Here is a 13842-nt window from a genome sequence, read left to right as displayed (position 1 = left end):
TAAATACTTATCCTCCCACTACCATCACCAATGACTACTATGGAGCACTTACAGCGTGCCAGTCCTATGCACAGTAGCTTAAAACTATGCTTCACAATCTTTCCCACACCCTGAGACAGAGGTACTATCATCTCCGTGTTTCAGGTCAAAAACTGAGATGAAGAGGGCTTAGGTTCTCTCTGAACCACAGACTTTATCACCTGGCTTCTTGCCATTTCTGGTTAAAACACTGAGTTAAAGAATTGATCTTAATCTCTAGTCCGTTACTATACCTAATGAATCTATAGGTTCTCTTTCACTGAAAAGGACAGCCTCCTTAAGATCAGCCCAAGCACACCCTGCTTTCAATGTCCAGATGGGAATGCCAGGGACTACAGAAGACATTTTCTCTGGAAAGCCCTTATATTAAAAATATCCTGGTGGTTAAGAATCCGCCTGCCAATGCAAGGGACACGGGTTCGAGCCCTGGTCCGGGAAGATCCCACATGCCACAGAGCAACTAAGCCCCTGTGCCACAACTACTGAGCCTGTGCTCTAGAGCCCGCGAGCCACAACTACTAAGCCTGCGTGCCACAACTACTGAAGCCCACGCGGGCCTAGAGCCCGTGCTCCACAACAAGAGAAGCCACCACAATAAGAAGCCCACACACCGCAACCAAGAGTAGCCCCTCAGTCTCTTCAATAAGTGATGCTGGGAAAACCGGATACCTACATGCAAAAGAAGGAAATTAGAACATTCTCTAACACCATACACAAAAATAAACTCAAAATGGATTAAAGACCTAAATGTAAGGCTGGATACTATACAACTCTTAGAGGAAAACGTAGGCATAATACGCTATGACATAAATCACAGCAAGATCTTTTTCGATCCACCTCCTTGAGAAATGGAAATAAAAACAAAAATAAACAAATGGGACCTAATGAAACTTAAAAGCTTTTGCAGAGCAAAGGAAACCATAAACAAAACGAAAAGACAGCCCTCAGAATGGGAGAAAATATTTGCAAATGAAGCAACCGACAAGGGATTAACCTCCAAAATATACAAACAGCTCATGCAGCTCAATATTAAAAAAACAAAAACAAAAAACCCAATGAAAAAATGGGTGGAAGATCTAAATAGACATTTCTCCAAAGAAGACATACAGATGGTTAAAAAGCACATGAAAAGATGCTCAACATCACTAGTTATTAGAGAAATGCAAATCAAAACTATAATGAGGTGTCACCTCACACAGGTCAGAATGACCGTCATCAAAAAATCTACAAACAATAAATGCTGGAGAAGGTGTGGGGAAAAGGGAACCCTCTTGCACTGTTGGTGGGAATGCAAACTGATACAGCTACTATGGAGAATAGTATGGAGGTTCCTTAAAAAACTAAATATAGAAGTACCATATGATCCAGCAATCCCACTCCTGGGCATATACCCAGAGAAAACCATAATTCGAAAAGCTACATGCAACCCAGTGGTAAGTGCAGTGGTATTTACAATAGCCAAGACATGGAAGCGACCTAAATGTCCATTGATAGAGGAATGGATAAAGAAGATGTGGTACATATATACAATGAAATATTACTCCACCATAGAAAAGAACAAAATAATGCCATTTGCAGCAACATGGATGGACCTAGAGATTGTTATACCGGGTGAAGTAAGTCAGACAGAGAAAGGCAAATATCATATGATATTGCTTATACATGGAATCTAAAAAAAGGCTACAAATGAACTTATCTACAAAACCGAAATAGAGTTACAGATGTATAAAATAAACTTATGGTTTACCGGGCGGTAAGGGAGGGGGGAGGTTTAAATTGGGAGATTGGGATTGACAGATACACACTACTGTATATAAATTAGATAACTAATAAGGACCTACTGTATAGCACAGGGAACTCTACTCAATACTCTTTAATGGCTTATATGGGAAAAGAATCTAAGAGTGGATATAGGTATATGGATAACTGATTCAATTTGCTGTACAGCAGAAACTAATACAACGTTGTAAATCAATTATACAACAATAAATATTTTTTTTAAAAAAAAAGTAGCCCCTGCTCACTGCAACTAGAGAAAGCCCATGTGCAGCAACGAAGACCCAACACAGCCATAAATAAATAAATAAATACATACATACATACATACATACATACATACATTTTAAAAAAAATCTTGCCCTGTGGAGCCTAGATAAGACTTCATATGTTGATACTTTGACATAAGCCAAGTACATGCAGCATAAATCATTTAACAGCATGTGCTCAAAGACAGGCTAGTTGAAAATTCTGAGAACAAAATGGATTTTTTTTTTAAGATTTAAATAGGATTTTTCTTAGAAGATATTTAAGCAATTTTTTTTGAAATCAGAGATTCTTTTTATTATCTCAAGACACCAGAGTAAACTTTCTAGATATAAAACTCCATGCCAGGTTCCTACTATGATTTATTATATAATTTTATCCCCACTTCTAAAATGATAATTTGTCAAAAGACTTTGCTTTATATCTAAGTTTCCCAAAGTTAAAGAAAGTTTCTTTCTTTAAATGGAAGACTCCATGGTAAAATATATTTGGGAAATACTAGGTTAAACTAAGTCAATTAGGTTTCTTTATTGAAGAAGAATATACATCCCGGAATCTAAAAAGTAACTTCATTTTTCTTACAAGTGAAAAAAAATCATATTGAAAAAATAAATCTATTTGCTTTACAGCAAACAGTTCATAGGCAGAACCTAAATCTAAATAAAAGTTTTATCTCTATTTCTCATCTTCCAGTAATCTGATACCTGTTACCAAGATCTTGTCAACTTATTTTTTAATGCTTTTGTGAGAGAAAAAAAATAATAACACTTTTATTTTTGAGAACTGCTACTTGAATAACTCATAAAATAAAAAAATGATGGACAAATAAAGCTTCTCTTTTCCATAAGAAAAAAAAGCCATATAGTTTATTAAAGGTAGCAAGGGGTAGAAATGAGTATTTTAAAATGAATATATAAAATGGTAAGTAGATCATGTGTTCAATTTGATCGAGTGTTCAACTTGGCAGAGTTAAGGCATATCTGTACACATACAGGGAGAATTCTTCATACTTCTGTACATATTTTTCCCATACTAATGGCAACCACAGGTAAATGGGAAAGCCAAACAAGATAATGCTTTTTCTATTATTACGTACGCAGGGTAGAGAGGGAGGCTCACAAATTCAAGTAACTGCCACTGCAAGGTTCGGTAATGTAAATATATTGCTTTGTATATGTAATGTAAATGTAAATATATTGAGGCTTTATAAAGTTGTAAATGAAAACTGTAGCTCTCCATACCTTTGCTGTTAATGCCACGAGGATTATCTAGTAATGTATGCCCAATATGTTAATGTGTCCAAAATTTTAAGAATTTTTGAAAGCATATTTGAAAACATAAATATTATCCAAACTAAATCCAAAACAATTTTCATTGATTAGTATTTTTTTTTGTTTTAAAGCTAGGTGCTCTTCAAACTTCTTAGTACAGAGAGTAAAGTCATGGGCTTAACATACAAGCAAAATCTCATTATAGCAAACGTCAAGGCAACTCAAGTTTTTCTGTTCCTGTGAATTCTAGAATGGTAATTAGATTACAGGAAATATTCCTAGTGTACAGGACTCGAGAGAGTGTAAAACTGGGAGTAGGGAGGCGGTAAGAGCTCTCTGGCCTAAAAACTGTAAGTGACACACACCTTTATTTGACCTTCTTCCCCATGTTGTTAGTCTATGTTTGGTTTCAATGCACAGTCTGAATGTTTAGGTGGGCTACTTGATGGCCTGGTTGGTATGCCTGCCAGATGTGAGAGTAGCTGAAAGGCAACTGCTACCTGACAGAGCATAAGGCAAAGACCTAGGTATTGCTAAAGTCCCATCGCTCTGTTTGTTCAGCTCTGTTCTCTGGAGCCTCGTCTAAAAGGCAAACAGTGCGTACACAGATACTTTCAGCACTAGGAAAGAAAGTCTAAAAAAATTACTTATTGTACTGTTTATAATAATAGGATCTGAAAAACACTCTTCTCAAAAGTCAACCTCTAGAAAAGAAATACCTTTGGTTTATAAAATACACCCTTTTACAGCCATTCACTATGTTTCTTTTATTTTAATTTAATGCTAGTATAAAATGGAACGTGTAAAAGAAAATTCTGTAAACGCTTATAACTTCCAAATCAGACATAATGAAAGCTATGGAACTGTGCCTTAAAATAACTGACATGACATATAAAATCATGCACTGTATTAGTTAAGTAGAAAAAAAAAAATGAGCCTCATAGTGCTATTAAATTAAAAAAAGAAAACTTTGCATTATGAAAAGAAAAAAAGCTGGCAACATTTGTTAACAGCTTAAATAAAATTTAAATGATCAAGATTCAAACTACAAAAGCTACCGATACATGAAATAGGTTCTCACACAGGTTCAGAAACATACCCGCCTCCTACAGAACCTATGAGGTGATCCTCCCTTAGCAATGACGTTTATACAAAAAAATAAAAAGAGAAAATCATCCCAAAACTTTAACTATTCATTGTTCCATACAACATATTTAATAAAACAAATTTATAGTAATTAAAAGTGATGCATTCACATACTGAACAACCACATTATCTATGTTAATCTGTAGAAATATGGAATCTGCATTTCTTAACCCCAAGGACATTGGCCAGTGATAAAAATCATCTCAGAAAATAAATATATTAATATACTAAAGAATTATTTTTAATATAACATCAATAAAATTTTTTCTAGAAAATTATCTATTTTCTTTTACATACTATAACTTTAATGTAAAATCAGAAATGATTTCATCATTCAATGGATATTTCCAAATAGATTATTTCTAATATAATATTGGAAGACAAAACAAAAATATTTATAGAATTATTCCAAATTAAAAGTAATTATTCATAAATGAATTACTCTGATACCTTAAATATATTTTAGATTGAAATTACAGTATTATAGATACATGACCAAAACTAGTTTATAAAAATAAGTTTATAAAATAAACTTATTATAAAATTATAAAAATAAGTTATAAGTACATGGAAGCATGATAATAAAATCATATTAACAGTGTAAGAATAAAGAATGTTGAGTGACTCTTACCCTCTGTTCCAATGCTGACTGAGTCTGTTGTCTTAATAGAGCTTTAAAGGGCCCCCCTTCTTTTCCAGCACTACCACTTCCCATTCCTACAGAACATCAGTACATAAATAACAACCAAAAAACAACTAGAGAAACAGACAGTTTAATTGCATTCATCTTCATAAATATCATGAGTCAAAATCTGTTAAAAAGAAAGTATAAAGTATAAAGAAAGTTTAAAGTATTTGTGATGGCAACTAAGCACATATTTTACTTTTTTTATTCACAAAGTTTTCTTTAGAAGCAAGATGCCAAAGTCCTACTGATCACAGCAAGCTTTGGACTTAATTTGTTCTAAAAATCATTTATAAAATTATATTAAGGTGATAAATTTTTATATAATATTCAATTTTAAAAGTTGAATCTTCTAATAAAAAATAATCAATATAATACCAATTATTTATACCATGCTAACAATTTAAGAGTACTAAAAGAAATAAGAGAAAATTAAATGTTTGTTTAAAAGTAAATATATATAGAGAAAAAGCACTAATTGGGCTTATCTAAAATATTCTAAAATTCTCTAAAGAGCATGAATAATTTCAGGCAATTCTGAATTATAGTCACATCTATTTTCTGATAATTTCCCATTCCTAAACATAACATTCATGACAAAACAGTATTAATAGTCATATCATAGTTTTCAACACTCGTTTGCAAAAATTAACGTAAAGAGTTTTTTTAAAAAACCAGAGGCATATAATAGACACCTCACAAATGTACACAGTCATGGATGAAAATTACATTTCCCAAGCTCTTAGATGTATTTTTTTAAAGGCTTAATTTTAAATTTCTTTCCCTATCTTAGTTTATTCTTTTGATAATACTAATAGATCAATTATGGTCAAAGAATTATAGAAAGCAGGGGACAGGTGAGAAGCCAGTACTCTACAAACTAGAGTTTATAGTTTAGTCCCACCTTTTAAAACTGAAGATACATGCAGGCAGATTTACTATGTACGATGACTTAAAAAAGGAACTAATTTACTTTTACATTTTTAGCTGTTCTTGGATAAGGAAACAAAAGTTAGCATGTGTATAGTCCCATTCTGTTCTTTAAAAATAAAAAAGAAATGTATTTTTCTTGTAGTAACCTAAATGTAATTTTTAGAGACTATACAATACTAAACACAGAAATGAAACTAAGATTTTTATATGAAGCATATTGAAAACCATAAAATAAAACGTAATTTTGTAGAGATAAATGAAATATCAGAAAATAGAGCAGAATAACTTGAAAATTAATGCAATGGACAGAAAAAAAATGGATAATGAAAGAATATCACCAAAATGAGACTTAAACTGATTCAAACAGAATAATTTACTAATGTAACTATATGGTTTAGCAACATGATGGTATAGGTCCAACATGAATGGAGTTGGTGTGAAGGGAAAGAAAGTAAAGCATCTAAAACAGAAACTCTGGTAATGAGAATCTAAAAATTATTGGAAATATGCAGATCTACGTGTCCTTAGACATATAATTTTTAATACATAAAATTCTTTTAGCAGAATATTCATAATTATCCATCAAGTAATCCTCAATCATGTCCTCATAATAATTCTAACCATTAAACTGTCTGCCAATAAGAAAAATAAGAGTACATGCTGTGTAAAATACCCAATACTTCTATATGGTATGAAATAATTAATTTTTTTCAAAGATGATTTAAAATAAAGGGATTAAAAAGCTGACATAATATGATCCTACCAGAAGCAGCCAGGAACAGCTCTTCACTGAAAGAAACACTTTTCCTCAGAACTGGGCTGACAAGGCTAGAAGGATGAGGGGGAAGGCTAGGTTCCGAGAGGAGAAGACAGGACTTTTTAAGATGAAGGGAACCACAAGAGAGAGAGGGGGAGCTGGGACACAGGTAAATCCTAGCCCCCTGTGGGTAAGGTGCTGTGGAGGAAAGTAGCAGAGAAAAGTTGCAGATTCAGAAGATGACCAGAAAATGCAGGATAAGGAAAGCAATGATGAAGCAAAACATAACAGTAGAAATGAACTGTAAAATGCATACACAAATCAAGTAAGCATATGAAGTCATCAGCAAGATCATCTATTCAACATAATATAAATAAAAGGCAGAGTCTAAAATTCAACAAAACCTTTACAAACTCTGCACTCATTAAAAATTTTTAAATCACTAACATAGGATTTTATGCCATTCTAATTACTTTTAGCTGACTTTCCTGCCATTTTTTGCTTAAGGCTGTGTAAAGCTAAAATGTACCACATTTTTTAAAGCCAGAAATTTGTTGTCTCAAATATAAAAACTTATTCAAAGTGGTAAAAGTATAGTTCTTCAAATGTTATTAACTAAAACATACCACTTATGAGTATTTTAATTGAATACCCATTCAAAAAAAATCAACACTTGCTACCACATTAGGCAGATAGTCGCCATTAAGTTTAAATAAATAATATATTAACTTCTTTCTGTCCATCTTTGAGATGTACATTAATGATTTTCTTTTTCCTCTAAAATTTTAAATACGCAAATCCTATCACAGGACTGTTTATATTTACAAAGATTTGAGTACCTAAGAGCCAAAGAAATACCCTCTGGATCACAAAAAACATACATGGCAAAAAGCCTGACCAAAAAAAGTAAAAACTGGCTTGAGTCAGGTGTCACATCAATATCCTAACACTAGAATTCTAAAATTCCACTCCTACTCGTTGAATACTTGAAAAAAAATGAAAATAAAACCTTGTAAAATGTCAAAAATTAGACTCTATAAAAATATTTAAATCAATATGAAATTTTTTAAAAACCCATCTGAAGACCCATCTGAAGGTGGGTGATAGCTTTAACTACAAACAGAAAAACAACTTTCTCAGTCTAAGTTTTATTAACTTTATTCTATTTTTTTGGCTCTCCAATTTACCTATAATAAATCAATCATAAACAACTACTCTATCATGAAATACATGCTGAACTACAGCTCTAGGAACTTTAGAACATTCATAATTTTGCCACTTTAAATCTCCATGAGAAATAGCAATGCTCCTCAGGAGTATTCAAAGATATTTTTGGGACCCATGATAAGGCCAAACAACTAAAAATTGTTAATATCCTATAAATATGCGATTGAGGTATTGAATAGTTATAGTAAAACAAAATGATTAATTTAGCGACAGCTTATAAATGTAGAAATACATGAGAATAATAGCTCTTTTGTAAGTTAATTTTTAAAAACTAAAAATTTGGAGCTAGAAAATAAAATGCAAAAAAGTTTTCATTGATAGTACAATTGATTGCCTACTAGAAAGCTAAGGGAAGAGAAGTCTCTTTCAGTTAATTTATTACTTCACAATCTTCTTTAGACTTGGCTTTTCTGGTGAATGAAAAAAAAGAAACAGAAAGACCAAGGAAATACTTTCAAAAATGTGTCTGTAGTATGGCAAAAAAAAGGAAGGTAAGAAATACTGAAAAGTGACCTGGAATACACAAATAAACAACCAGTGGACAAAGCCTCAAAAATATGTTTAAGAAAACTTACTCTTCAAATGCTATCCTAGGTCTTTATTGTTTTCATTGTTATGAATTTCAAGGCCAGAACCTCAGCCTTTATTTAAAAACAAAACAAAACAAAAAACCCACTTCACTACAATTTCAATGGTTCAGTTTTTATGACACAAATATGGTGAAGATGCCATATTCCAAAGCATCCATTACTATCAAATATCACATTATTTTAAGTTGTTATTTATAATTATACATGTAAAAATAAAGCAGTTATTTTCAAAGAATTAGGTGTTAATAATTATCTTCTTTACATTTTGTGACTACATTTATAAAAATAGATATTATGTCTATAGGATTTTTAAAAGTGCCCTTTCTTTACTTTGGAAGTAGTGCTGGTTCTTTTCATTGTTTTCGTAAAATCTGGGGTCATTTTCTAAATCTCTTGTCTAACACAAAAATAAAGTTATTAAAGATGATAAATTAAAAATAATGCAAATAAACTAGGCAAAATGTTTTCATCAATCTGGCAAGGAAACTCCCAGACAAAAATGCTATTTGCAAAAATTGCAAACTATTAACTTTTAAATGTTTTATTTATTTTTTATTTTTCTTAAGAAGAATAATTCAATGACTTAAATAAGCTAATTCTATTTTAAGGAGTAAGAAATTAATTTGATTTTTTTAATCAGTTTTTATCATAAAACATATTCACAAAAACTCAGAGATTAACAAAATACAAATAGGAGAGGGAAAAATTATAAATTTCATACCCTGGCAAATATGCAAGAATAAGTAAAGCAAAAATGCTATTTTCTAACCTAGAGAGTAAGACTAGCAAAACCAAATATTTTAAATAATAAGCTAGTAAATAGATACATGTACTCCAAAATAACCAAATCAGTTGTAAGATTTTTTCTTAATAAAATCTTAGAATTAAATTCCAAAATAGAAACAATGAATTCAAAAATGCTTATACTGCATGAGGAATTGGATTGCAAGCTACTAGTGTTACTTTCTATCCAAATGCTTTACGATGTTATTCCTCTTAATTTGAGCATGAAATGGAAAATGACTACATGCAAAAATAAATTCTGGCCTTCTTATCTACGCTATGATTAAATCAACAAAATGTCGCTCTCTGAACAAGATAACTTCTGAACTACACAAAATTTTCACATTTTAATTGTAGTAACTGAAAATGATCAGTATTCACATTATCTTTTAACTTAAATGCCAAAAACAGGAAGAAAGGCTTGGATGGAAAGCTAATAAGGAACATAAACATATTTGGAAAAAAAAGAGAAAAAGTGAGTGGAAGTGCCTTACCAGTTTTGGGTGTCAAACTCAAATCTGTATCAGAAGAAGAGGACTGTCGACTGTAGGACTTGGAAGGTGAAAAGGAATAAGTTTGGTTTTTCAGAGGGGTTGAGGGTCCTGATGAGTGAGTATTGGGATTGGGATCTTCATTGAAGGGAATCCTGCCAGAAGAAGGTGGAGAAATATTAAGTAATCATGTGCCAAAGGACTTGACGGAGGCAGCATGATCTAAACACCAGGGAAGTATTGGGGCAGGGCCAGCAGTCATTTCTTAAGTGTGGAGCTGGGTATGAGGCCAAAGACATCCAATTGCTGTTTAACCATTCATCATTCTCCAGATAAGTAATTATCTGCCTTGAAACAGTTAATAAGCCAAGTAAAAAAGCAAAACAGCATGAAATGGCAGACTAAGGGGGTAAAAAAACATTAAAAGAAGAAATAAACAAAAAGAATAAATACATGAATAAAAATATTTTCAAACAAACAATGCTTTTTTAAGTTACGAAAGAAAAAATGATGACTGCAAATGGTGTGTGTAAATATTCACAATATTTTTTATATTTGCACACACAGATATCTTGAAAAGAAAAACATGTTTCCTTATCCTATAGCATCAAGAGTGCCACAGCTAAAAACACAGCAGAGTGGAAAATGAATATAGGCTACACAGAAACATTGCATTTTATGCAGAAGAGTCGCTTACCTGTTTTCCAACAGCTCTCTTCCACAGAATGAAACAGACCCTACTGTTACAAGTTTTGTATATAAAGAAAATAAGCAAATCAGAAGCTTTGGCAGCTATGTCACTTAGAGTCCAATCATCAATTTTATTTCTAACCAAATGCAGAAATAATGGCAAAAATACATACTGGAGGATTCTCCTAAAAACTCACAGTATACATATACAAGATAGGGTTCTTAGAGGATCTATGGAAGAGACTTTGGAAGCTGGAAGAACACTTTCACTTCCATGTAGTTAGAGCCTCTGCGGCGGCTAAATACAGGATTTCTTCAGTGCCACTGGACTACAAGTGAGAAAAGGAGGAAGCAAAGACTTGTGGTACCTGCCTACGCTACCTGCCTGCCTGCCCTCTGCAGCCACTCTGCCCGTGGCCTGCTTCCCCAGCTCTGGAGTCTGAGCAGTCTCGTACCAGTATAGATGAGAGTGGGAACAGACACAGAGAAGTTCTGAGTAAGTCGTGAGCCAGTAGCAGTATGAATTGGGCTGTTGTGAGTCGAGCGGCATCCATGGCTTGGAGGATGAACCAGCGGAGACCTGAGGGAATTTGTGGTCAAAGTGGAAGAAAAGAAAACAATACATACAAGAGATAGCAAAGTTATGTTAAAATAATTTCAAAGGAGCTTGTAGTTAGGGGACAGGAATTATTTTTTAATCCCTAGCATGCACAAAACAAGTTGAGATAAAAAAGAAGAGCTAAATATTAATTTGTTAAGAAATAGTTACAAAGAATCAGATTAATAAATTAGGAATGTGAATAAGAAAAATAGCAAGCAGAACTGCCAGTGGAATTAAATAAGAAAAAGATTAAAATTTGGATTTTCAGTTACTTTAAAATGTTTGCTATTATTTTGATCACCACAGAGCTTACTAAACAATATTTCAGGAAGAAAACACACATAAAAATGAAAAGCCAAATATGATGTTCTTACACTACTTTGAAACTGAGATATGAATAACTGCTGATATATTTTTCTACAAAGGAAGTTTAACTAACAGAACTGTTTCTGTCTAGCATATCAAGACAGAGTTATATAAGAATATGAAAATGACAGCATAAAGAGAAATGAGTGAATTGAATTAATATAAATAGATCCAATTATTCCATATTTCAGCACCCCAAGTATATAGCTTAAAACCAGGTTACACTGGGAACAAAACAAAGCAAAGGGACACCGCTTTAAAAAAAAAAAACATTAATTAAGCAATATAATGACTTTTGTGTAGCTTTCAAACAGAATAGCTTATTAAACTTAAACAGAATTTAGTTAAACTACATTCTAAATTGAAATTGTGTAAGATATCAACTAACATCCTGCAATAGATCACATCTATGCACATGTAAAGGATACTTAGACCAGATACACTTAGACCAGAAACATACATCTATGGCACTTAAATTTTCACAAAGAAATTTAGCCGAAAGAGCATAGTTATAGTGGATGGGGAAAAAAAGGTATATTATATAATTAAGAATCCTAGACTTCATATTAGCAACTATTTCATTGTGCAATGCCTTCCCTTATGCACAATGAGGGGAAATGAATTAAGTCACTACACTCTGAAAAACTACCATACTCCCATTTTTTAGAATTCAAATTAAAAGTAATCGAGAGCCCAACTTTTCCTGGCCTTTTTTCCTTTTCCGCTGTCCTGTGAACATTCCCAATAATCACAATTTATCAAGATCCAAACATGAGTTTTCGTTAACTGGCAATAATGGTCTTTTAAAGACCATCTAACTTTCTGAAAATATCACTGCTTTTACTATAGGACAAATGTGTCTGCTTTTGTTGCTAATTTAATTTTTTAAAGTGTTTAACTGGTAAAAATCAAATATCTCACTGGTGACTAATTTCTACACAAGCAACTGGGTGAGGTTTTATTTTTGTTTTTTCTTTCTCTGTTGAAGTAAGTGGCTAGTGGAGTTAAAAAGTCTAAGAATCGGTGCCGTACAGAGGAGAAACTATGACTAATGTCTCCTAGAAAGTACTTTTTTTTTAAATTAGAGAATCAATAAACCATATTTAAATGCACTTTCTACCATCAAGATAGTTCAGCTAGGAAACACCAAAGAGCTTTATACTCCATAATACACTAAATATCTAAAAGGAAAACACAAACTGATGGAGCAGAACACACCATTAATAAAAGTAAAATAAAATGAACATCATTAAGTGTTCAAATTATGACATCAAATTAAAATCCAAGTACAATGGAGAGAGCATCACCATAATGTATTCTTTGAGTCCTAATTCTTATCAATCTCCTTGCATGAAAGGTTGCCTTACAAGAATACCCTAGTGGTATTTCTAACATTAAATCTATTCAGGCAGGAACATAATCCAAACTACCTTATCAAATCCCTGTCTAGAATCAACAATGTTAAAATTAAAAACCAAAATAATTATAATCAGGTGACTCATAAAACAATTTTAAACTAGTGCCCAAACTGATTCATTAACAAAAATACAAAGAAGCTGGTTGAAATAAAGCAGCCTGAGGTTTTGTTTTTGTTTTTTTAAATAACATGACTTATGCAGTAATATGCCATTAGGAAATCTTAATGAAGCCACTTAAATTCTTCATGGAGTGAATAGCTGACAATTTAAGGCAAATGGCTACAACAAAATTAGAAAAAGAAAACTTAGACAAGCTCAGATTTACATTAATGTTCGCCTTCCTGAATGAAGGCGAAATGTATTCCCCTACCATCCATATGTCACTTTAAGGCACCAACAGGTACTGCAGCTTTCTTTCCACTAAGTAATTCAGTGAAAAGAGGAAAACTTCAGACATCACAATTGCAAAGGCCAGGCCCCTTCAGGCAGTACAGATAAAGCTGGAGGGTGGCAGAAGGAAGAGGGACCCAGCTCTTTACTTAAATTTGCTACGGAAAGAGAAAAAAACCCTAAATCCCTCAAAAAGTTATACCTGCAATCTGACTTTACCTGTAGCAGAAGGCAGTTCATATCTTTTTTAAGACAGATTTTAAATGGAAGATAAAGCAAATTCACTCAATAAATCATTTAAAACATTTCACTTATCAATATATTTCCAAATAAAATTAGAAAATATATGTAATACTGTGCTCCCTCTTGTGACTAAAATTTAACCCAAATAACTAAAGGCCAGCAGAAAGGA

The 13842-nt window shown here is 32.5% G+C and overlaps 1 protein-coding gene across 10 annotated transcripts in view; it reads right to left on the bottom strand.

Moving 5' to 3' along the window:
- The window catches only part of C2CD5 (C2 calcium dependent domain containing 5), an 82557-nt gene that overhangs the window by 50625 nt on the left and 18090 nt on the right, over nt 1–13842 (bottom strand). For 9 of the 10 annotated variants that reach the window (XR_002176605.3, XR_002176606.3, XM_019936494.3 and 6 more), the window contains exons 8-9: nt 9969–10120; nt 5131–5216 (exon numbers count right to left, since the gene is read on the bottom strand). Coding sequence is in view for 8 of the 10 variants with exons in the window: in XM_019936494.3 (XP_019792053.1) it covers nt 5131–5216; nt 9969–10120 (238 nt within the window). In the remaining 2 variants the exon portion in view is untranslated. Of the gene's footprint in view, nt 1–5130; nt 5217–6880; nt 7073–9968; nt 10121–13842 lie in introns of all 10 variants that reach the window. The other variant, XM_073788968.1, reaches the window with a different exon arrangement.

The sequence above is a fragment of the Tursiops truncatus genome, chromosome 11 (assembly GCF_011762595.2).
Source record: "Tursiops truncatus isolate mTurTru1 chromosome 11, mTurTru1.mat.Y, whole genome shotgun sequence".
In the NCBI taxonomy this organism is placed as follows: domain Eukaryota; kingdom Metazoa; phylum Chordata; class Mammalia; order Artiodactyla; family Delphinidae; genus Tursiops; species Tursiops truncatus.
Note: the sequence above shows the minus strand (reverse complement) of the source record. Positions and strands in the feature narration are given on the sequence as shown.